The sequence below is a fragment of the Dryobates pubescens genome, chromosome 16 (assembly GCF_014839835.1).
Source record: "Dryobates pubescens isolate bDryPub1 chromosome 16, bDryPub1.pri, whole genome shotgun sequence".
Taxonomy (NCBI): domain Eukaryota; kingdom Metazoa; phylum Chordata; class Aves; order Piciformes; family Picidae; genus Dryobates; species Dryobates pubescens.
This window is the reverse complement of record NC_071627.1, coordinates 17,280,011-17,305,612: the sequence shown is the minus strand read 5'-3', so window position 1 is coordinate 17,305,612 and position 25,602 is coordinate 17,280,011. Positions and strand designations below refer to the sequence as shown.

Here is a 25,602-nt window from a genome sequence, read left to right as displayed (position 1 = left end):
TTGGAAACTACAGAAGGCTCATGCCTTCTGCTGCAACTAAGTTAGAGGGTATTTAAAACTAACTTTACATCCAAGATGGGAAACGAATAAGCAGCCAATTTTAGTTCATGTGACACAATGGAATATCAAAACTTCAGTAAAAATCAGTGATATCCTTGAGGTATCTTTAGGTTCTCTACTTTTTCACGTCAAAATGGAGAGCAAAGGCTGGCCTGTGACGAATGTTAGTATATTAGGATATAGAGTTATATATAGCCATCAAAAAATAAAATCTCTATATTTATCCTTCAGGAGAGGAAATGCCAGTCAACTAGTTGTTATTACTCTAGCTTTGGTAGGATTTCTAGGGCTGTAACCAGACAATTGAGTTCTCTTAATTTAAAATAAAATAAAATTAAAAAAAAAAAAAAGGAAAAGAAAAACAAAAGTGCACTCCTCCCTCAGTAGTAACTTTACTCAACTTTTACATTCAGGAATTCTTAAAATGTAATCATTTTGATGAAAATATAGTAAGCTCTGCCTATCTCATTAGTAATTTGGATGTGGGTGGTAAGTCAGAGGCACGGTCAGATCCATCTCGAGCTACAATTTCAGCCTCAAAACCCTTAACAGATATTGTTTGTTTGTTTTTAAAGTTCATTATTATAATGCTGCTTCAACTTTGCTCATGCATTTTTGTTGCTTTAAACATGCTCTTTCCTGTTGGTAGGTAAATGGTAACTTCATCTGTTGCCGAAAAAATCCGAAAGGAAAAAAAAAAAGAGAGGCAAAAAACAGGCTTCCCTGGGCAGGGGGGAAAAGTGTCAGAACAGACTGATAGTGTTATTGTTACATGGTTATTTTAATAAAAGTATTCTTATGTTCTTTATTAACAATAATTTAATTAAAAAACCAAAATACTCTATTGTTTCAATTCTCTTAATATTTTTTTCTCTCCTCTAAGAAAATGTTGCACGAAATTAAGTGTTCTCTCGGTAGTAAAGACAAGAGAATGCAACTCACTCGCAACGTGTTATCGATACGAAAAGGAGTTCCCAATACAGTTTTCAATGACAAGAGTCTACAAAATATCCATATTATAGGTCATTCTTTCATTATTCTATTGTTAAATTACAGACTACTACAAAAGGACATGCTATCTTGAATAAGAGAAAGGGGGGTGGGTCAGGGGGGGAAGGGTAGGGACGATCAGGATAACAGAAGAGTGCACTTAATTTGAGGCCTGCATATGAGCACTGCAGTGATCATTTAGTTCCAGCGGAATGAAATATGTCTTGGGCGATCTCCTCCCTCCTTCACCAGGGGCTTGTGGAATTCCCTGCCAGCGCGTGAATGGATAGCAGCCCAGCAATATTCACAGTAATACTGCAGACAGGTAACATTAGCACAGAAAAATGGAGCAAATTTTCCACCGCAACGGGCCCCCTGACATTCATCACAAAGCTGATCATCCAAGACATATGGCTTAACTTCCACCTGCGTTCAGAAAACGAGAAGAAAGTTTACAATTCGTAGCAACAACATCGGTAACAGCAGTTCCACACTATTTACTATCTGTGTTCTAGCAGGACTAGAAAGGAACAAGAATTTTCCCCCTCATTACACAGAATCATCACCACTAAACAATCACACTCAGAACTACAGGCACTTGAGAACAATCCTGGCCCCACCGTCCTTGAGCCTTAACCCCCCCCCAAAAAAAACCCATGCTGACCATCACTGTGCTGTCACGGATTGACAGAAAGAACCAATCAACCTATTGTTACAGAAGAGACATATAGATTCACATCCAAACCCTGAAGACTTCTGGGGAGTTATTTTTATGTATGGTGATACCCTTTCAGGTAGGAATGTAAACTGTTTACACAACACTGGAACTGCACATTAAATATGCACGTGGTCTGCAAATTTCAGTGTCTGTATTTCCAACCTTAAAAGATTTCATCTATATCTTAATAAGCAGCACATTTCTGTGTTCTTTTTCTGTGGCTTCTTCCTCTCAGCAAAAGAAAATACACCTAATCTTGTCAGGATCAAAAGAGAGGCTTTAGACAGGACTGATGGCCACCTACGCTGTTGGCATTAAGGGCCAGATGACGAGCAGTAATTGAGTACAGCAAACAAAAAGGAGAAGAAAAACGTCTTCCAGTTCTTAACTGATAATGACTCACAGGAACTTACCAGCTGGTGCTCCAAAGATACATCTACAATGCAACATCATAGGCTGCTAGCTTTTCATCTAGGCATTTGCATACCAAGACCTAGCCTGCTGTACTGTGGGCTACAAAACCCTGCTCGCAGCACTCCAGAGCATTTTCTCTGTGACAGCAAAGCAAAGCTTGGTGTTCCCAGTATAGAAGCTGGCTACAGTGCAACTTGTTTAGACATGTCTACATGTTTAAATCATAAATGCAGCACTGCCATCCCCAAAGGTTCAGATTCACCTCAAAACTAGCAATCACCTCCATTCCTTTGCTCAGCTGAGCTATCAAAGGTCCATGGGACATCAGAAGCACAACACAAAGCTTCACATACAAAAAGTACAAGTACAGGTCCTGTTCTAGAAGTGTTTGTGAGCTTTCTTTCAAGTTCATTTAAATTAAATGTTTTCACAAACATTTCCAACTGGTGTCTCTACTTCTAACCTGTTATCTCTACTCTTAACCTGTTATCTCTACTCTTAACCTGTTATCTCTACTCTTAACCTGTTATCTCTACTCTTAACCTGTTATCTCTACTCTTAACCTGTTATCTCTGCATCTGGCTTAGGGATGTTCCTGTCTGTATCTCACAAGCCTCACAGCCACACCAGCTCATTCAAATAAGACCATTCACAAGCTCCTGTGCTTTTAAACTCACACAACTTTATCACAGCCCAGACAGGGCACTGCAGTAGTTTGATGTCATTTGTACTAACGCTGCATATAAACTACTTGAACACAGTAAAGGAGCCTTTGGTTTTTTATCCTGTTTTTCTCCTCTTCCACTTTCAGAGTTCTGTTTCTTTAACACCCCTCCATGCTATTTAAAGGATGAATTTGTAAAAGAGCATAAAAATATTCCTAACGCCACCTAGTTCGCTGTGTAGTTTGAGGCTGAGTCTTCAGTGAGCACTGTCTTCCACAAGTGCCAAGAAGAAAACCTACAAATCTGCCATGTGGGCCTCCTTAACACGGCCATTCTCCTGCAGCATTATGCCTACTCAGCCATATTCAGAGGCCAAACTGCAGCACAGGTAATTAATTATCCCTCTGCCTGCTGTAGCCTGCTACTGCAGCACTGGGTTTTGTGCAAGTCTGCAACCCACAGATATTAGTCAGAGTCCTCAGCACATTTATTTAGTGTGTGCTGAAGTGCCTGTGCCAAATGTGGCCTGCACTTGTTCGCTGTGCTGACCAGAGTGAGGTTTCCCAGCTACAGAGCAGCTTAAATTAAAGCTACTTCATCTGGCACACTTAGGGTGGCAGCACTCAGCTGAAGCTCTGCAGTGAGGAGTGCTGCGGGCTGCTGAGCAGTTAATTTGCATTCTCTTTGAAGGGCACACCCTTTAGCAGCACCTCCTTGCCAACATTTACAGGAAATCCATTCTTATTACTAATTTCATTTCTATTTTTACAGAAATACTTTATTATAAGCATTAATAAATAGTACCTTATTAATGAAAGGTAGTCTTGCCACTGTTGTACTTTTCTGTCTCTCATATGCCCCAGCCCTCTAAATAATGAATCCCCTGAGCACTTGACTCCCTTCATTTCTTCTGAACTACACACAAAATGGGGAAATGAGGAGTGGGAGATGGAAAAGGAAATAGATTGCAAAATCATTGCTAGAGTTCACAAGTACTTACTCAAATTTGTAGTCCCACCAGTTTCAATGGACCTATTCACCCAAGTGTCTGCTTATGCAAGCAGAAGTTGCACAAGGGCGGCCCAAATTATTTGTTCAAAGCCATGCAGAACTTATTTGAGAGCCAAGATTAGAACAAAGACATTCCAATTTGCAGGCCCACAGTCAAACTGTTGTTACAATTCTTCTACCCAAGCTTCATAGCCACAAAAGAAGTGAAATGATAATCAGCTAAGTCTGGAGATTTTTCCTCTGCAGTAACTATAAAATTCAGATCAATAATGACTGTCAAGTAAGAAAAATTCAGAGACAAAGTATGAATCAGAAGAGTAGATCTAAGGATTCAAGATTCTCAAAACTGTAGCCTGCAGATCACTGTAACTGGCAAAGTCACATTTTAGATAGATGAAGAGGACAGAGGGCAAGAGAACTGCAGATCCATTTGGCATATTCCTTCAATTGATAATAATAAAGGTCTAAAATAAGTAGACACAGCCTTTACATAAGCTGTGGAAGGTGACTGTGAGGCTGTAATGCATGCTAACAAGCTCACAATGCATTACTGCGATGCCCTTTGGAAACACCCAGAACACTATGTGTAACACACTAGGGCCAAATTCTGCCCATTCTCTCAAAAGAGGTAGAAAGGAGTAAGAATGGCTTAGTCTTTGGCACACACCTTACTCCCTGAGATTGTACAAACACTACAAGTGCAAATACTTGCAGTGGGAGTATACGATGAGTGCAATATTCTTATAAAAGGGCAAGGCAGCTGACATGCTTCCCATTATGCAAAGCAGTTTGAGAAAGTCTGCTTCACAGTTGCCTCCCACGTTCCAGAAGCAACAGCTCTGTACCTCTCCTTCATTTTTATTCCGTGTTGTATCTAAGTGGCACAATCTAGCCCTAAATATGCAATTAATCTGGTGTAACATTTACAGTCTTCACAATGACACGCATTTACATGGAAAAGCATTTCTAGAGAAAGCACTGAACAAAAATAGAATAGGCTTGAAGACCTTACCCGTTTATCTATCTCTCCATGCTGCAGCTGAACAAAGCGAGCACTGATAGCAGCTATGTAACTCTGTTGATTAGAAAACGCAACCCGCCCAGCTCCTTTTGGGTACTTCAGCTCAGGGTCTGTGTCAATTCCAGCATAGCACACCCCTCCATACAGCCGATCCATTATCATTGCAAGTTCCACTAAACCAGAAGGGAAAATGAAACAGCGATGTGCACTCGGGAATTTCGGCTGAGAGCATCAAATCCACCGGCCCGTTCGTATTCATGCCCCCCACCACAAGTGTTAACAACACTCAACACTTCCCTTGCTGAAGGAACTCATTTGCCCCATTGCTCCCCAAACCAGACTGTACATTCAACATGCCCAGTGCTGCAGAACACGCGGCGTACCTGCTCGTAAAGGCCGAGGAACACCACCAACAAAAATGGTTTTTCGTGGGTCAAGAGGCTGTGAACCATCCATAACAAAATCACTATCACTAAGGTTCCAAGGCCGGATCTGAACCTGTGGACAAAACGCCATGTTTTTAACAATGCACAGTTCAAAGGATCTCAGTAACAGAAATGAGAACAGTGTCCTATAAAGACGAAAACTGCTTAAGCAGCTGTACTTCCTAACTCATTTTCCAGTTGTTCATCAACCATTTCTCAAAATGAAATAGCAGCAAGCTCTGTTCAGACAGACCACTTGACCACAATAAATTTCACCACTTCCTTGTCACCCAAATTTCAGGGAAAAAACTCACCCTCTACTTACACATTTACTTAATCGTGCCTGAACTGTGCTGTCTGACCCCCTCTGCTGCATACATATCTACACCATTCGTGTTGTTCCAGGCAAGTGTGAGCACCAGACTAGCGTTATCTCAATGTGACAGGCTCCAGTGCACCCAGTTGTGTTTATTTACTATGCAAACCTGCCTGCTTTCTATTTGCCCACAGCTGGCCAAATGTGAAGTACAGGAATAGAGCAGAAGTCTCTCCACCTATTAACAGGCTTCCATCAGCCCCTAAATGACCTGTATTAATAATTTACAGTTCAATGTCAAATACACCTCTGCTGTGAGGACAGACTGAGAGATGTGGGGTTGTTCAGCCTCGAGAGAAGACTCTGGGGGGGGGACCTTATAGCTGCCTTCCTGTACCTGAAGGAAGCCTACAGGAAGGCTGGAGAGGGACTCTTCATAAGGATGTCTAGAGACAGGACAAGGGGGAATGGTTTTAAGCTGAGGGAGAGTAGGTTCAGATCTTAGGAAGTTCTTCAGTATGAGGGTGGTGAGACTCTGGAATACATAGGCCTGTCCACCCTCCTTCCTGAAGGTGTTCAAAGCCAGGCTGCATGAGGCCTTAAGCAGCCAAGTCTAGTTGTTAAGTGGTCCCTGCCCATGGTGGGGAGGCTGGAGTAGATGATCTCTAAGGTAACTTCCAACCTAGGCCATTCTATTATTTGATGACACATGGGGGTTTGGATTTAATTTGTTTCTGTCAAAACACGCTACATGCAACAGTCAGACAACATGAATTCTACACTTAAATCAACAGAAAGTGAACAATAGCTGTCTGGAAGTATATTTATTGTATCAGCAATGGTGACATTTAGCAAACCTTTTTCTAACAAAAATACTAATTGTAACTAGACTAAATAAACTTCACCATGTCTAGTGGTTGATGGTAGACTGAACATGAGCCTGCAGTGTGCCCAGGCAGCTAAGAGGGCCAATGGCATCCTGGCCTGCATCAGGAACAGTGTGGCCAGCAGGAGCAGGGAGGTCATTCTGCCCCTGTACACTGCACTGGTTAGGCCGCACCTCGAGTCCTGTGTCCAGTTCTGGGCCCCTCAGTTTAGGAAGGATGTTGACTTGCTGGAACGAGTCCAGAGAAGAGCAACAAAGTTGGTGAGGGGTTTGGAGCATAAGCCCTACGAGGAGAGGCTGAGGGAGCTGGGGTTGCTTAGCCTGGAGAAGAGGAGACTCAGGGGTGACCTTATTACTCTCTACAACTACCTGAAGGGAGGTTGTAGACAGACGGATGTTGGTCTCTTCTCCCAGGCAGCCAGTACCAGAACAAGAGGACACAGTCTCAGGCTGCGCCAGGGGAGGTTCAGGCTAGATGTTAGGAAAAAGTTCTATACAGAAAGAGTGATTGCACATTGGAATGGGCTGCCTGGGGAGGTGGTGGAGTCGCCATCACTGGAGGTTTTCAGGAGGAGACTTGATGGGGTGCTTGGTGCCGTGGGTTAGTTGTTTGGGTGGTGTTTGATTGGTTGATGGGTTGGACGCGATGATCTTGAAGGTCTCTTCCAACCTGGTTTATTCTATGTATTCTATGTATAAGTAAGTTGGTGTTTGAGAGCCTGTTTTGATGCCTTTAAGTAATTTAAACATTAGCACTCAGAAAATATAAATAAGGGGGAAAAGGCACCTGAAGAGAAGAACTTCAGGTTATCATACAGGAATTGTGCAGGCCCTGACAATTCTACCCACCGGTTTGTCTTTGATAGTGGGGCTGGAAACACAAAGATAGAGCTTTCCATCTTCTTCAATACATGCATCAATCAGTGCCTGTACAGAGCTTTCATCTTGAAATAGCAAAAATGCATATCCTGCAGAAGAGCAAACAAACACAGAACTTAATTTGTCTCTTTGCTTATAGAATAATTATTTAACCCAGAATTACGCTTTGCTCCATGTGCTACCACACAGTAAGGGATAAACTCACATTTTTTAAACCCAGCCTCCTGCAAGTTCACTGCAGAGACATGCAAGAAAGCAGGGAGCTTGCTGATCAGCACACACTCTCACTTCTGAAAGGCTAAGCCAGGAGTATGAATTGAATAAAAGCCACAGCTGTGGTGACAAACCTGCCAGGATGGTTGTTAATACAAGGCATAAATCATTCCCAGCTTCCATGGAGGGCATTTAGTCCCTTCAAAGAGGACTAGCCATGACTTTTAATACAAAATTTAGGAACAACACATGGAGAAAAGAACATATCAACTAAAAATAGGAAGTTAAGGAAGAATTCTTTTAACGCAGAACAAAGTCGCATTCTTCATCCCACCAGTTAATAACAATCCCAAGGAGTCAGCTTTTTAACCCCTGAACACTGGGTCACCGTCACAGAAATCTTGTCCAAAATGGAGTTTAATCAACAAAAAAATTTCTAAACTGCTCTTATGTTATTAGTAAGCAGGTATTTACCCTTAGGAGGAAAATAAGATTTGCTCTCTGCCTTGTGAGGCCAGTCTACAATCAAAGGTCCAAAGCGACGAAAACTAGCAGTGATCTCATCTGTAAAGAAAGAAGGGAAAAGGCATAAATAGCAACTATAACAAATTGAATGAAATTGTATTAAAGAACAATGATTTCAGGTAGCTTCACCCTATAAATAAACATTCTGTGACTCTAAAGGTTCAGCAGCTCATAGCAATGCTTACTAGCTGATGGGGAATCTTTATGACTAGTCAGAACACACAAAACAAGCAAGGTCAAAGATCAAGCTCTTCTTCTGATTATCAGTAAAAGCTCATAACCCACTAATTCACAGAAATGGAGTCACTGCACCTATGCAGCCATCATTATCCAGCTACAACTATCCTCCCACAAAGAGGTCAGGGACAATTTGCTAACTTGCTACGCAGCAATCAACCTTGCCAATATGCCCTGTAACTGCAGCAAAAGAGTGAAAAAAAAATATGAAAGACCCAGCCATGCCTGTTTCTATCACATGCCAGTGCCACATGTGCAAACACTTCCTGAGCTTGACCTCAAAATAACAGAGTAAACTTGCAGGGCACAGTTGCACGATTTTATAGGAGAGATGGCAAGAACATATTGTTAGATCAAGAAGCAATTCTTGCATCCATTTCAATTCTGCTTTCTACATCAAATTACTGGTATAAATTTGCATGTGTCAGTCCCACAGAAGTCTTCCAGCTGCAATTCTGTTCTTGAAGTTGAGTGATTACTCCTTTTTCTTCTCTACAAACACACTTGAACCATTGCTAGTTAAAGCTCTCTGGATATGAGCTTTTCACTAAAAAAATGAAACAATAAACCTGAACTTCACATCACTGGACCATCATCTCAACTGACACACTGCTCAGGGGCATTCTGTTTATGTTATTTTAAACCCACAAAGTCAACAAAGTTAAAAAGTAAACAAAACCCCCAACAATGAAATAGACGTTGAAGATCCTTTTTCTGCTTGTAAACACCATGGTGTATTTGACCTTTTACTGATAAAGTAGTTCTTATGTTTGACATGGAAATCAGGTTGTCACTTCACAGTGGTACACACTGCAGTGCATTACAATCACTCTTCCTGACACACAAAAAAAAGTGTGATTAAGGAAAAAAAAGTACTTTTCAGACTTAGTTTTGCTGCAGTTCTTCTAACCCTTCTTCTAACCCTGTAGTAGTTTGGGCTGGGTGCCCTCTGCTACAGGGGTGTTTCCTGTGTCCAGAAGTCCAGCCCAGTGGGTGGACGCAGGAAATTAGGTATTTCTACCATAATCCCTTGCACCACTATAAATTTTGCGGTGGGGCCTGGCACCTCCTCTTTCCTTCCCTCTCCGAGACTTGGTAACTGGGGGAGAAACCTCCCGGCCATGGGCCTGATTGGGCCCAAGGCCACTGGGGGATTGGCAGTCTCATATCTGGCCAGCTGAGACCAGCCTAATAGTAGGGGGGGGAAGGAGGAGCCCTGGGGGTTTTGGATGCACCCTCAGGTGGGGTTTGGGGTCTTTTCTGGGTTTACTTTGGTTTCTTTCTTGTCACTATGTTTCCTTTTGTGCACACTCACTGTTCTCTATTTAAACTCTCCACTACTTTTGCAATCAGTTTGTCTGAGTCGTTATTTCTGCGCGTGGTGGGGAGGGGGTTTGCCCCAACCCATTACAAACACCTATCCCAGCATGCCCATAAATACAGAATAAAAAGCTCTGGTGAAGTGAAGCTTTAAAACAGTTGTGCATGACTTCCCCGCCTTGAGGGAACTGCAGCGTTCTGTATGATGGATCCACCACAAATTCCTGGTTCCTCACTGAATGCAACCAGCACAGAGTCACAACTGTCTGAGTCTTCACCATGCACAGGTTAGAAGCTGCCTGAGGACATACCCACTGCTGAAGACTGCTACAGAGAACTACACACAGGCAGCTGACTTACTGTATTATACAAACTTTATAAAACTACCAGCAATGCCTTTCCTGCTACTGCCTTCTGGTGCCTATGAAACTATTGTAGGGTATTTATGAGTCTCAATATGTGATATTTTCTTGATTATTTTTGAACCACTGTCCTTTTAAAATACTTTTTGTACCGTAGAAGTCAGTAAAATATGTGGACACATGATTTTGTTCCTCAATGGCAGAAAATGCTACAGCCTCTGGAATTATCTCATGTTTGCCATGGGCTCAGAGCAGTAATATGCAAAGAGTCATTTACATATCAACGCCTTTACCTGGAGAATGGAAACCAATCATTCATTAGCTAACAGACAAAAGGTTTCCCACCACAGGTTTCTCACTAAGCCAGAAGGAGTTTTTCTGGATAACATTTTTGGGGTGTACCTTCATCAATATCTGGTGGCAGTCCGCCGACAAAGACCTTACGGGAATACCGCTCCACACGTTCTCCATTCTGGTGAGAGAAGCAGTGAGGTGATCCTAAACCACTGTGAAGCGTCTGATCCCCACGTCCATCATCCAAGAACCCGTCCTCCATTGGAAACAGTGAAGACTGACCTGAGGAGGGGTTAAAAAAGAAAGGGAAAAAGCCATACTAACAGAACAAAGCATACACTGTTTAAATATTAAAACGTGCCCTCATTGCTGCACTGGCAGAAGAACTGTTTCCAATCTTCCTTCTAATGAGCAGTTATATTCTCAATTTCATATGACCCTTACAGTTTTCAATATCACTCAGTAACTCAAATGCAGAGAATATTATGCCAGCTTCTCTGTAACTGTACTACAGCTAATGAAAATCTGAAGCAAAACAGTGCTTCTAATGGATGTTCAGGTTGACCATTTCCCAGAGTATTTTGTGTTTCCAATTAGGTTTCTTTTTAAAAGGCACAAACCCAGAAGAGAATATAAACTTTTTTCCCTTTTTTTTCCCCCCCGGGACTTCCCCAATGCCAGACATCACTAAGATCTATGCCATATATATTTCACTTTCCAGTGAACAGCTTCCTACAGAGAGTAGCTACAATTTCACGGTGCCGATAGGAAAACCAAAAACTCTAGCAGCTAAATATATTGCACATGGAAATTAACTGGTATCAAGATAGAGCACAGAGCACCCACAAAAATACCCTGGTAGAAACAGGAAGACCCACTGTATCTTACTGCAAATGAAATTTGAAAACTAGACAATACTGTGTCACTTCTAGGTAGGAGCAAGTTTAGTCAGATGTTACAACAGAGTTTCGTTAACGGACTCGCTTCAAGAGAAAATGTTGTAAGCATGCTTCCCCTCACAGCCCAATATTCTTTTAGGATAATCTTTATCATGTATTTCCTTAATAATATTCATTACTTTTAAATAAGATTTTGATTTATAAATGCAACTGCATAATTTCAGAAATAGAGCACACAAGCTGATCTCTTCCATTAATTAACCCTTTAGTTATAGTATTTGATATCTTGACAACAAACAGCATAGACTTCTACTCATTTAAGGACCATTTTAGGGACAAATAAGTAGACATAGGGAAAGTAAGCAAATAAAGGAAGTGTGCTACAAGTTTTAGATGCATTGCCTTTTGCCTGAGATGGGATATACTGTGTCAGCTTTATTAGAATTCATTATGATCCACCACAGTAATGCACTGGTAAGGTTAATTTATCCTGTTCATGCTTCCTTCCTTTGAAAGAAATTGATTTTTAAACAAGCAAACATCTTGAAAACAGAACGTTTGACCAGTTCAAATATCCAGATATTTTCCATGCAAAAATCAAGCAGCTAGCAAGTTGAAGGGGAAAAAAACCCAACAATAAAATCCACAATCCATAGAACTTATATGAATAAAAATGGAAGGTGTGGCCAGCTTGCTTGATCTGAAATCCCAAGAATCTTTGTACACCTTTAAAGTGAGCTGCAATCAGACCTGTTTTTATAGCTAGGCAAACCTGCTTCCTACTATGATAAAAAATATTGTTGCATAGACCTAAATGTTACTTTATTTTCCCCTAAGGAACTGATGTCATTTGTTTCCCCACTTAAGACTCCAGTCCTGCAGGTGTTGTTGGATGGAACAATTCTCCATATCTAAAAACCTTTTTCAGGCTCCTCAGCATTCCCACTGCTGTAAGGTAATTCAACGTGCATGCTTGCAGGATCTAGTTCTTTAACCTAGCAGGCCAGGACACATATTCACTATAGTCTATCCTGCGTCAAGAAATCCATCAGCACCCCCATAAGAACAAAAATAAAAAACCAAAACACTTATCCAGCATTGGCATTCATAACATACACACAAACACAGCAACAGAGACAGCCCTCCAGTGTAATAAATCATATAGATGATGGCCACTGAAAGGATTGTGATCACTTCAGACTCAAGCAGGACTACTGTGGAGTACTACCTAATTCTGTTGAAATGTTTATTTATGGCATGCAGACTATGTAAACTTATGTGAAACTGATCCTTCATAATCTTAATTGTTGGAGTTTGCCCTCTAGTAACAACTTAATGCTATTTCTCCCATGAGACATTGTCAACATTAGAAAATTAAATAGGAATATTGTTACCTCGCCTTCTCCCATATGTCCTTGCTGCATGTTAAATGAGAAAGAAAACAGCCTTTCAATCATTGTTATAAGGACCAAAAGACCTTCTTTTATTGCCTTTATGCTAACTCAGTGACTCTCAAGGCTTTCTTTTTTTTTTTTTGTACTGCAGGTCATTTAAAATGGTGTTCACAAGCTGACCTCCCCCACCACCCCCACCACCACGCCTTCCTTGCACCACCTCTGTCATCTCTCGATGACACGTTGCTGACAAAGTACACATGGATACTAGAACAGACTTTTTGAAAACAATTTTAGCTCTTAATTTGCACATTCATTTTCAAATCCATTCCTTAATCCTTTGCTGGGTGTATGCCTGGAGGTATATGGATGTCTCCTTATGCACCAGGTCTCCTGACACATTCTGCACCACACCATGCTCTCCACCTTGCGCTGCCCAAGCATTATCTAACACCAACCTTCATCCCAAATGCAGGGAAAGCCCTAGCACAACAGGAAGTGGAGGAGTACTGTGTTAATTTCAGTTTTGAAATTAGGTTGCTATAAAAACTTTGCACAAGCCACAAAATCCTTAGTTAAATTGTTCCTGGCAAATAACCAGCTGAAATACTTCTTGTCAAGGAGAAAATGTCTGGGCCACTGAAATTGCCTTTCAGACCTCCTGCAGTCTGTGTACTGCAGGATATAGATTCTCTCATACTAACTTGTTACACTTCACTGTAATTATCTGACAGTTACTCCCTGCTTCCTACTTTTCATTTCCAAAACAAATCAATTCTACCACTAAAAAAAAAATACACCTTTCTGTGCTGGCTTCTACGACCCATTGCCAGTATATGACCAAACTTCCTAATCAAACTTGCACATTCCTTCTCTTTTAATCTCATTAAAATCTGTATCTGAAAGCAGGCCAACTGTTTTCAAAACTTGGATTCTCCTGGCAAGTCCTGTGAGAAACTCTGAGCACTTCATGCATTTTATTTTGCTTCCTCATTCAAAATTGAGGCTGACAATTCATTTAGGTAGTCAAATATTTGCAAGCCACAACAAAACAGGAGCAATTTCCTCTTTCAAAATAAAAATTGTATCAATCCAATTTACCTCATGGTTATGTAACATTTGTAGCATCATTTTACTTCTCTGATCTGTTGCTGATAGAGGTACTCAAAACCAACAACAGGAATACAAAATAATAAAGCCCTAGTCTTCTTCAGCTTGAAGCTTAACCTCTGGTGTTAAAGGCTGAGGGTCTTCACAAGTATCATTTTCCCATGGCAATTCTGCATTTAGAAACCCAAGATCACAGAATCACCAAGGTTGGAAGAGACCTCAAAGATCATCAAGTCCAACCCGTCACCACGGACCTCATGACTAAACCATAGCACCAAGTGCCACATCCAATCCCCTCTTGAACACCTCCAGGGACGGCGACTCCACCACCTCCCTGGGCAGCTCGTTCCAATGGTGAATGACTCTCTCAGTGAAGAACTTTCCCCTCACCTCCAGCCTAAACTTCCCCTGGTGCAGCTTGAGACTGTGTCCTCTTGTTCTGGTGCTGGTTGCCTGGGAGAAGAGACCAACCTCCTCCTGGCTACAACCACCCTTCAGGTAGTTGTAGAGAGCAGTAAGGTCTCCCCTGAGCCTCCTCTTCTCCAGGCTAAACAATCCCAGCTCCTTCAGCCTCTCCTCGTAGGGCTTGTGCTCGAGGCCTCTCCCCAGCCTCGTTGCCCTTCTCTGGACACATTCAAGAGTCTCAATGTCCTTCTTAAACTGAGGGGCCCAGAACTGGACACAGTGCTCAAGGTCTGGCCTAACCAGTGCAGAGTACAGGGGCACAATGACTTCCCTGCTCCGGCTGGCCACACTATTCTTGATGCATGCTCATGTAGTCCTCAGAGCAAGAGAGTTTTATGGAATTTGTCTTTCATGGGAAGCAATCAGCAATCTTACTGCGTTTCTGACAAAAGCTCAGAAGCCCCTGCCTGGTTTAGAAAACGCTGAGCACTTTCATAGCCAGCTCTGCCTATAAAGCTATAAACCCCTTGCTTGTGGTTTCTAAATTGCTCACAAAACCACACAAACCCCTTCACTTGCTACACCCATTCTTGGCAACAAAGCACGCAGCACAGATACAATTCCCACCATGGATGTGTGACCACAATTTAGGTCAGCAGACTCCTCACTGCTTCGCCACCTGTGTCACTCAAGGCAATTGGATTTTTCTCCTTTACCAGTACAGAGAACACAAACAGAAAAAACAAAAAACTCAGCCACCAGCTAGAAAATGATTTCCAGTGCCAAGTACTACTGAAAAGGTTTTGAGAACCAAATATTAAGATTCTTTTCTTCTTCTTCTTCTTCTTGCTTTGCTTACTATTTTCTGCATTTCCTTCACCTAAACCACAATATACCAACATCTGCCATTTCAAAACATTTCTCAGGAGCCACAGTTTATAAACCATCCCAGTACAGCACAGATACATACTTTCTCCACTCACTGAATTCAGAGCTCATCACACGCCACTAATAGAATAGAATAGAATAGAATAAACCAGGTTGGAAGAGACCTTCAAGATCATCGCGTCCAACCTATCAACCAATCCAACCCACCTAATCAATTAATCTCTCACAATGTAACCCACAACACTGAAACTAAAGAATGTTCTTTTGGCAGGCCAGGAGGACAGCTAACTGTGATTTACCAATTCTGTCTCTGACGTCCACAATTTCGTAAGAAGAGAAATCTTTGCTATGCCTGTGCCTAAACTAAGCTGCAATGCAAATGAAGCTTTAATGTAACTGTTACCAACCAGAGAAAAAGATTTACTTCTGGTCATCAGGATACCTGCCTAACCCCTGCTGACAAATGAGACAACTGCAACCTTTGGGTTGGATTCCTCAAACCTATTTTTTCCTTTCCCCATTTCTTCAATATTTCAGATAATTGCCTAAGGGGCCTAGGAGACATGACTAATCTCACAAGATATTTAAGCAAGAGTTATGTTACAAAACCTAGAAAATAGAAAGTGTTTATGCAACAAGTTCAATGGCAAACTAATAACCTATGCAGAATATTTTCCCAATAAAATCGGTTTGACATTTAAAACGCTCTTAGGAGCTGCTTCAATTCCCTGCCACGCTCCTTTTTAGGTAGGAAATAAAGCCATGCAGAAAGCCAAAGATCTTCTGCAAAAATCTGCTGCAAGGAATTAATGAGCATACAACCCACTCCAATTTTGTGTCTTCTCTTCATTTGAGACCCTTAATGGCTCCTGACCATATCCCTCTCTGTCTTCCTTTTGATTTTTTCTTTTAAATCATACCTTTTGTGCCTAATGTACCTCCAATTAAATGTGTTGAGTTCTCTTCTCTCTATAGGAAGCACTATAAAGACTGTCAGTGTGTTGTGCATAATCACAGATGTTAATTCGTCTGAAGTACACAGTTCTCAGAGACAAAGATATTCTGCTGAAGATGCATGAAAAAATGCATGCAGGAGTCCTAAATCAGCCAAACTTACTATAAGCTTGTCCTGCAATAAGTGTGTGTCCAAACTGAGCAGCTGGCACTCTTTAATGCTTCTTGCCGCCTCCCAGTCTACAGGATGGTAGCAATTTCAGGTGCATTTGGGGCCATTAACTGCAGAAAATTTACATTAAAAGGTGAGCTCAAGAGCAGACTGTTTAAAGGAAAAGTACCAGGAAACAAGATCTGTCTCAGCCTTGCATGGCATACCAACTCTAAAGGCCATGGTACAACTAGGAGAATTACACAAGCATCTGTAGGTAATATTACAAACATTGTAAAACCCTGCAATGAACAGGGCAGCTGAATGTTTGAAGTTGAATTACAGCCATACCTTCATTCTCACTACCTTGCTGCAGTTGTTTTAAGGCATACAAAGGCTAGGTTGATGCAATACCTGTCAAGTTCTGTACCAAATTCTTATCTCTAGTCCAACAGCTCCTGAAGGCAGAGACTGTTCTTTACCTTGGCAGAGACCAATATAGTAACACGCTGCAATCCTTTAGTCACTGATACGCTGCTCTCACCTCTTCCCTCTCAAAGATCAAACCAGACTAGCTTCATTAGTGAGTTCCAAGTTTCCATGCACACTAACCACTGAAATTACAAGAGAAGTATTCTTGAAATTTAAATAGGACAAATATTCATACTGATTTTTTTGTTACATAACTTGATTGTGAGAACAAGCAAGACCCAATCATGCCCTTCCACCAGGCACAATCTCTACCCCTGAGAGAGCTCCAGGAAAGCAGGGAACTTCTACCAATTTGCTTATACTCTTGACACCAATCACACAAGTTCAAGGAAAAGCATTCAAGCTGAACAAGATTTTGCCAAACTGATCCCAATTCCATTAACTTTCAAGAATGAAGCAGTGATTTTAACTGCTGATTTTTAGGGATACAAAGTGACAAACAAGAAGCTGCAGCACAAAGAAAGAAGCCAGTACTGAGGAAACAGGCCACAGCTCTTGCAAATGAAAGCAGTGAAGAAAGGAAAACAAAGCCACTACACCATCCTCAGCTGTTTATTAAACATTAGATATGCAGAGACAAGTATAAGTGTTCAGAATTTCTTTTTTTATAAGGGAATAATAAGGTTTTCTCTAAGACCATATTGAAACCTTCTCATGTTATTAAAAACCTTTTAACTGCAGATGGTCACAGGTGGCCAGTTTCTTATGTTGGAAGGCAAATACGGTAACTCCCCAAACACAGGGCTTGAAGCTTTCACTGAAACTGTTTACTCTGCTAGTCATTTTCTTCCCCTCAGTGGAAGACAGAGAGGTAATTTGGTGCTGCTCTATTTTCTGTTTCTCTTGGGACTTAACTTTTAAAGACAGAGAAGTATCAAAGTTTCTCAGGAATATTTCTAAACGAGAGGTAGTTGTTCTTGAATCTAGTCTAGAAAACACTCATGCTTTCATGAGTTTTATTTTTAAATTATAGGAAAAGAACTGAAGTGCAAATCTGGTTTTACCCTTCTAACAGCAAAGCCTTATTTCTAAGTAATTCCACACTAAACTGTATTTTGTAATTGTCACAAGAGTGGCCATGCCATGCACAAGGCCACTAAAATACAGACTACACTATTTTATTGCCTTTCCCCCTACTACTCCCTGAGGGCAGGTAGGGTTGATTATAACTCAAGAAGTTTGATTTTATCATCACTTCATGTTTCACAGTGCATTTCATATGTAATGCATGTACCACATTCTGTAAGGTCATCTCAAGCTCTGTTTCACAAGTGAAGAATTTAGAATACATAGAATAAAGCAGGTTGGAAGAGACCTTCAAGATCATCGCGTCCAACCCATCAACCAATCCAACACCACCTAAACAACTAACCCATGGCACCAAGCACCCCATCAAGTCTCCGCCTGAACACCTCCAATGATGGCCACTCCACCACCTCCCCAGGCAGCCCATTCCAATGGGCAATCACTCTCTCTGCATAGAACTTCTTCCTAACATCCAATCTAAACCTCCCCTGGCACAGCTTGAGACTGTGTCCTCTTGTTCTGGTGCTGGCTGCCTGGGAGAAGAGACCAACATCTGCCTGTCTACAACCTCCCTCCAGGTATAACTAAGGCAAAAGCAGGAAAACTAAAATTGTAAAGAACACTTATATTTAACCTACTTTTGACTAAGTTATCTCTGTATATGAAGGAGCAATTCACAGAGCAAAGAGGGTATTTTCAGAGAGGCATATATACTTTCTCACATTAAGCCCATAAAAATCATATCTATTAAACACCAAGGCATTTCTTTCACTTTAAAAGAACCTCACAACTTAAGTCTTGGATGATGTTTTCCACAGGAAAGCAGATAGTGTTACAAAGTGCTGCACAGCAGGCAGCTTTTATGCATTCCTTGATTTTCAGTTCTAAAATATTAAGGACAAAAAGATTAGGTTCCAGTTTCATGACTGTTAACCTAAGACATGTGCCTATGCCCAGTTCAAGCACAAAATCTCATTTCTGTCAAATTATCCTGAGCACATGATCTGTGGAACAGGAGCCAATGCACGGCAGAGTGGCAGAGACACGTGATAACCTAATCCAGGATAAATTTTGTCAATACAGAATAAATTGATCAAAAACTTCAACGAATCTACACTGACAGTGAACTTATTGCACGTCAGAACTTTGCATCTTACTGTCACAGCCATCTTTATGATACTGCCAAATGGGATCCCTGTTTTAAAAAGTCTTTCCAAAAATAAACTGCTAAAAAGAGGTACGAGAGATTCCCTGTCTTGTGCCTTTCAAACATGCCAAGCTTCAAAGAATTAAAACCAGTCAAACAGTGTTACCTTAATCTATGGCAATCTTACAAAAATTAAACACCTGGACAGTGTGTATTTGTCACACTTCTGGCAATGTCAAGGTCAGCATGAAACCAGAAAAGCAGACTCATTGGGCTACACAAGAAAATCAAGCATTAACACCTTTGGAAATATCAATACTGCAAAATCAAGTGGTAAAGGTGCCAAAACCTGCATTTGTTTCCTCCTAATTTATTTTTAAAGAACCACATGGGGAAAAAAAAAGGAAAAGCCTGTACTGAGAAATACAGCTCTAGTTTATGTCCAAAATGTCCAAACAAATGTTGAAAAACAAGAGTGCTATTGAAGGTGTAAGTATTAGGCTTTATTTCAATTAAAGCCAGGTGCCTGAAGACAAGTGTTTACCCATTCCTTCTGTCGAGAACACAAACAAAATGAAGTTTGTGGTATCACATAGCATTTGAGTTCAAGTCTGACAACACAATCTTTCATTTTAAATTCCAGGTCACTGTCACAAAGCACAACTGACATAAAAAAAAGCAAACAGATTCTCTTCTAGAAGCCTGAAGAGAATCTACCTGTAACAGCCTTTTAGTGCTGCTGCTTCTGATGGAAACATTGTTTTACCTGCAATTATGTTCAATTACTTTGGTTCACCTAGTAAAAAGGTAGAACCTGACTGTACAGCACAAAGTTGATTATCAGAATAGTAACTTTAATAGTTTGATTGTTGACAACTTCATACGTTGAATTACTTGGGGGGGGGGGGGGGAGGCGGAGGGGGGCAGAGTGGGGAGGAACTGAGGAACAATGAAAGTCAAAGCTATTGTTTCCAAGGCTTGAGCAATGAGCTCCATAGTTTAGGGCTTTAATCTGCCTAAAGTCAAACTGCCTCAGTGAAGAGACTTTGCAGTTATATTCAGAGAAGAATAATCTTGGGGGGGAAACAACCCAACTGCTAATGGCTCTCATTCCCATGCAGTGCACAAGCCCAGCGTTAGCAGTACCCAGAGATACAGAACAGCTCATGTGCTTCCAACTCAGCCCAGCCAGTCTGGCCCAGCAGTGGTACAAATCCACCTTGGTGGAGAAGCTCAAGATAACTCACAGACTGGGCAACTGAGGCACAAAGTCCTAGACACGCTTCCAGCATGTTATTCAAGCATCAGTTTGAAACAGGGGGTGGGGAGGGGAAGGAAAGAGCTGGGGTGGGGTTAACTACGAAAATGGCTGGGTCTGTGTGAAAGCTTTAAAAGCCACCAACATTATGTTACTATTCCCTTACTGCTGATGATCTGCCAGACTAACAGTGCCACGTGAACTGAACCTCGGGATGATCTTTCATACCTTTCAACAACCACTTAACTACTTATGGAAAGGTGACAAATCAAATCCAGTCTCACTCCTTTCAAAAACACAGAAGCTTCAAAGCTAACTTTGAAGTTTTCTTCAGTATCAAACAGAAGAATGAAGAGAAATTTTCTCCTAAACAAACCTGCTATAAATCCTACACATAGCTACAGCTTTATCTCCGAGGTATCCAATTTTTTGTAGCTCCTATTATGTTACACTGGGTTACTGCAAATCAATTTAAGTGGACCCCTAAAACATCGTATGTATTTGAATACAACTCTTCCCTCTCCTCCAGGAACCCCCACAAGGTCAGAGATAAGAAACCAAAAGCAAAAAAAAAAAGCATCATGGAGCACATCTCTCTGCTGGAGACTGGATGCTAACTGGAATTATACATGTATTTCAGAAAACCAGGCACCCCACTGCTGGTGGCACTGAGCTTTCTTTTATAGTAATGTATGACTTCTGGAGAGCAGACAGAAGTTATAAAAACATCCAATCTTCCCACTCGGTACATCTTCCACTTTATGATATGGAATAATTGGCATCATTTATCTTTTGAACACTCAAACTAGTACTATATTCACTTTCAAAATAAAAGAATAAATTAAAAGCAGGGTTTCAAACTGGGAGAAGGAAAAGCATTAGGCAGCTTTGCCAACAAAGAGCAAATCAGGTTCTCAGCCACAGAACCTACTTCAAATTTGGTAATTGCGGTGAATTCCAAAACACATGCCCAAAGATGTGTTTTCTGACAGGAGGAAAGAATGGGATGTCATATGCTGAAAATCACCACCCTGAATTTATTTTGTGTTTGTAAGAGTAATTTATTGAACCTACTATAGAATGTACTTATAAAAACACATGGAAAAGATGCCAACATTTCACATATCTCCCATCTGCCTTCATGCTTCATATGCACTGTGGTCCCAGACCCTTTATTGGTAGCATTTCACCTCAAGAGGTGCTGGTATCTGCCTGTACCATCACACTTACACCACGAATTCTGCCCATGCTTTAATGAATAACCTGAAATGTAACTCTTGCATGTGACTTGCAAGAGCTGGATTTACGCCGGCAGATGTTTCCACGCCGCAAGATTTAAAACCGGAGTTCCTTAAGGACAATAATAGGTTCAAAGAAACTTATTTTTGTCTGTGGAAAGAATGATCACAAGACAGCCTGGAATGCAACATGAGGGCTTTGTTTCTTTTTAAAGCATCCTCTTGCTTCAACCCCAAACAATAAGGAAATAGGAACAGAAGCAAGTAAATATCAAACACTCTAAGTCTCCACAGCAGAGCTTTGCCCCATTCTTCATTTTTATAGTAAACAGCGTAAGAGGCAAATTTTTCCAGTAACACATGTGAAAAAACTGCACTACACACTTCTGCACACCCAAACCAAACGGGAAGAGAAACAGAAAAGTTTACAGGAATCACCACTTCATTTCCTCTGCCTAGATTCAAAACAGTATATAGGACCAGATAGCAGCACTACTGATTACAGCAATTTTAAATGACACATGAGCAATTAAGACGCCCTGCAGAATGCCTTCAGAAAGTTATCCCCACCTCCCTCATCATTTGTGCACTAACACTAATGACATTATGAAGATTTGCATGTAACACCACTGTGAATGACAGGGTATTTATTAATGTATTATAAATTGCTTCATATATTTGATCCGATCTGTCACAAGGATCCCCCACGTTTTGAACACAAAACCTGCCCTGTTGTCACACCTAGCCAGTCTCACTGCTGATCTGGGATTCTTGTTAATAGGATTTCTATGCAAAGCTGAAAGAAGATCACTGCCCACACCTCTAAACACACTTGACACACATGTGACTGTTCCACTCACCTGGAAGTCCAACTGTCAACAACCACCCATCACCAAAAAACTAGTAGCACGGCTAACCAATCTGCACCACAACAAACAGTAAGCCAAGTATGGATAAAGGTACTTGAAAGATGTATTTTCACATAGTTCTCATCATTCTACCTAACACTGAGTTAAAGTAAGTAGATATTGAATATACAAATTCTGCAAGCATCACAATTCTTTCTCAAAATACCTTAAGCCATTAGCAAAAATCGAATTCAGGCTGCTGCACAGCCACTCTTTGGCATATGCAAAGACTACCCACTACTTAAGTGTTTCTGTATGACTTTCCTAGGAGCTTGTTCCCTTGAACACCTACACTTTATCTATCACCTGCTTATCTTTTTCTCAAAACTCATCCCCATTCTCATTTATACCTCCCATTTGTTCTTTATCTCCAGGTTTAAGAAAAGCACCTCAGGCTTTTTCTTTCTACTCTTTTCATGCCATTTCTAGCCTGATAAACACGATGGCAGAGAATATGCAAAACATGGCTAACAAAAGACTTAAAGAGCTAATAGTTCAACATCAAGGAAAAGCGTGAACAAAGTGACAAAAAGACAAAACCCAGGTAGTTTCAGCAGTTTGGGAGGGGAGGCAGCTAGCTCTCTGTCTTCTAAAACAAGCACCAGACCTTACTCACTGAACGTGGCTCCAAATTAAAGGCTGCTTTGAAGATGATCCAGAACGGTCAGAGATTATCAAAGCAAGAATTCAGAAAAGAAAAACAAAACAAGAGAAAACCCCCACTTGGTGGACAGCGATATTAAACAAGGCAAAAGATTAAACACACTTCTAAAATAAGGGATGGAATTAATTTAACAAAGATGAAAAAAAATATATATAAAAAAAGGGCAATAAAATCTTAGAAAGGTTTTAATCTGATTACCAAGGCTGCTGTCATGGAATCCAGCACAGTTTTGCTCTCTGTAATACTTTTGAAGATCAGATCATTGATTTAGGCATGAAAACTATTAGCAGTATTTCAATGTTTTCTCGTGTTCTAAAAACCTCTGCCACATCATTTGCAGCACACAGATTCCTAAGAAATATCTTATCTGAGGAGTATGAAAGGCATTTAATTTTCCATAGACTCTGGAGATGGGACAGCGTGGCAAGGGCCCTGTGAGAACTATTTCAAGATTGGACACACAAACAAAAAAAGCAGGTCCTGCACTTGAATGAAGTTAACAGGAATCCTAACACTGATTTCAAAGCTGGACCAGGATCAGAAAACGCTGGAATATTTGTACTGCTCTGTGGTGGCAGGGGAAGGAATTTCCTGGCCTCAAATGTTGGTTACATTAATACCCTCTGGCTTATTGCTCAATGGCTCCGTTTTAGACAGATAGCATAAATCAAGGTATTGCTCATCCTCAGCTGAATATGTCAAAATCCTGCAGTACTGAACTACAAAGATCTAGTTGCTTCCCATCTGCATTATCAAGACCTGTATTCCTATAAAAACAGTGGTATTATCAGAAAGTTTCAACTACTCAGCAATTGTTGTGTCAAAGAGGTAACAGCTTAGGTAATCCACAGCATATTTCCTTATTTCCTTGCATTTAACTTAAGTCAAACTCAAGTTCTGAATGCAGTTCCAAAGCTACACACGTCAACATTCTGAAAAATCCCCCAAACTCTGAGCAGTGCCATAACCTACAACCTACTTTCCCAGAAATGAAGAATATCAGTAAATTCAAGGGAATTTAATGTAAACACTAACTCACCTCTTCCATCGTTAAAAACAAACTAAACTGCTACATTTCGGCATGTAATGTGGATTGTGCTTAGAATTTCCCCAAGTATTCCAGATGACTGCAAAAATGTTGCTTCCATCCTGAGATTTTTGTAGTTTTCATTGCAGTAGGAGAATTTGCAGCAAACAGTAAAACGAACAACAGCAACCACTGCTGCTTTAGTTTTCAAATCATATGCATCAGTGTACGCGGTTGCAAATGGCCTGAATTATTTATTAGGTGATGCACAATGTTTTCTGAGATAGTATAAATGGGTCTTGGCTTTTCGCAGGTGATAACAGAAAATTAAATCGTCAGAGCCCAAGAATAATCAAGAAAAGTCTTGAAAGTCTTAACCTAAATAACAGCCTCCTGCTGCCTCAGGGCAGCCTGTGTTCCAGTCCACAAGTTTTGCAAAGAAAAGGCAAATTCTTCGTTCATTAACACCTGCCTAAATGCTGCCAATTGCAGCCTGATAAAATACAAAGCCTTTTTATTTATTTAAATGAGCCCCATTTTCTTACAGCAGCTAGTGCCACAAAACAAGAAGCCAATCATTTGATAACCTAGCAAACAGTCTTGTTTCGAGGCTTCAACGGTCAAAAATATTCTGTATCCATACAATATTCTTTTTCATGCTACACAAACAATCCCCACCCTGGCCATTCGCACTGCTGGTGGGCCTGTGGGGTTTGGAGGTGAGGAATCAGAAAGCTGAGTTCTGGGGGGCGAGAGAGAGCCTGCCTGTGACTTTAAGAATACAGCCATATTAAAAGTCTCCATTGTTGTTTAATACCGGTATTACATAAACTGAGAGGCGCACGCAGGCTCCAGCATGCCTTCAGGAAACACAACACAAACGGTCACCATTCAATCGAGGCTCAAAGCACGCTCCAAAGCCACTGGGACCTGCTACCGAAGGAGAGCCTCTGCACGGCTCTCCTCGCCCCCCTCCCAACTCCACCACAAGTCTTGTCAACTTCCACCAGCCCGAAAACACAGCTACAAGTCCGAGGCAATGCATGCGGCCGCCTATGGCTGAGCACTGCCCTAACAGAGCAGTCCCAGTAGGAGGGAAGGTACCTGGGCTGCAGATCCTCATTCACATCCCGCGCTGGCTGCGCGGGGTCCGGCGCTGCGGGCGGCGGCAGGCGCAGAGCGGCCGCGGCGGGGAGGACGGCAGTGCTCGGTATAGTCCACGCAGGAACAACTGCAGGGGGGTTTCTACAGCCCGCCTTCTGAGGGCCCCCTCCAAGCCAGACAGCGGCCGGGCAAACGGGGCTGGCTTTGAAACTGGAGTGTTTTCGTCTACGTTTCGGTGGGCTAACACTTCAAAAGGCTTTCTCGACACACTCCCACTGTGCGCTGCCACAGGCGCTCCCCTCCAGCCCGCACCACTTGGTAGTGCCAGGGGATGCTGCTGGCCCGGCCCGGGCAGCGCGGCTGGGAGCCCCGCAGGACCGGTCTCCACCAGAAAAGCTGGTTATGATGAACGTTTAATCTTGATTTCACACTGCGTATCAGCCGTGTTTACGCCCTCAGACTTTTTGCAAGTTTAAGGCGTGATTTTTGTCTTCCAAATCCAAGTTTTGCCTTTCTAAGCCTCACCAAATTGAGCATCTCTTACAAAGAAGCATTTAGGTCAAGCCACAAAACCGAATGTCAATTTAAATGAGAAAGGTGG

General features: G+C 41.5%; 1 protein-coding gene across 2 annotated transcripts in view; it reads right to left on the bottom strand.

The window, feature by feature from the left end:
- Positions 1-741: 741 nt before the first annotated feature.
- Positions 742-25,602, bottom strand: part of CPEB4 (cytoplasmic polyadenylation element binding protein 4) — a 42,042-nt gene continuing 17,181 nt past the window's right edge. The window contains exons 3-9 of one of the 2 annotated variants that reach the window (XM_009904637.2): positions 12,630-12,653; positions 10,445-10,618; positions 8,073-8,162; positions 7,356-7,474; positions 5,263-5,377; positions 4,871-5,052; positions 742-1,476 (exon numbers count right to left, since the gene is read on the bottom strand). In XM_009904637.2, the coding sequence (XP_009902939.1) occupies positions 1,249-1,476; positions 4,871-5,052; positions 5,263-5,377; positions 7,356-7,474; positions 8,073-8,162; positions 10,445-10,618; positions 12,630-12,653 (932 nt within the window). In that variant the 3' untranslated portion in view covers positions 742-1,248. The remainder of the gene's footprint in view (positions 1,477-4,870; positions 5,053-5,262; positions 5,378-7,355; positions 7,475-8,072; positions 8,163-10,444; positions 10,619-12,629; positions 12,654-25,602) is intronic. The other variant, XM_054168460.1, reaches the window with a different exon arrangement.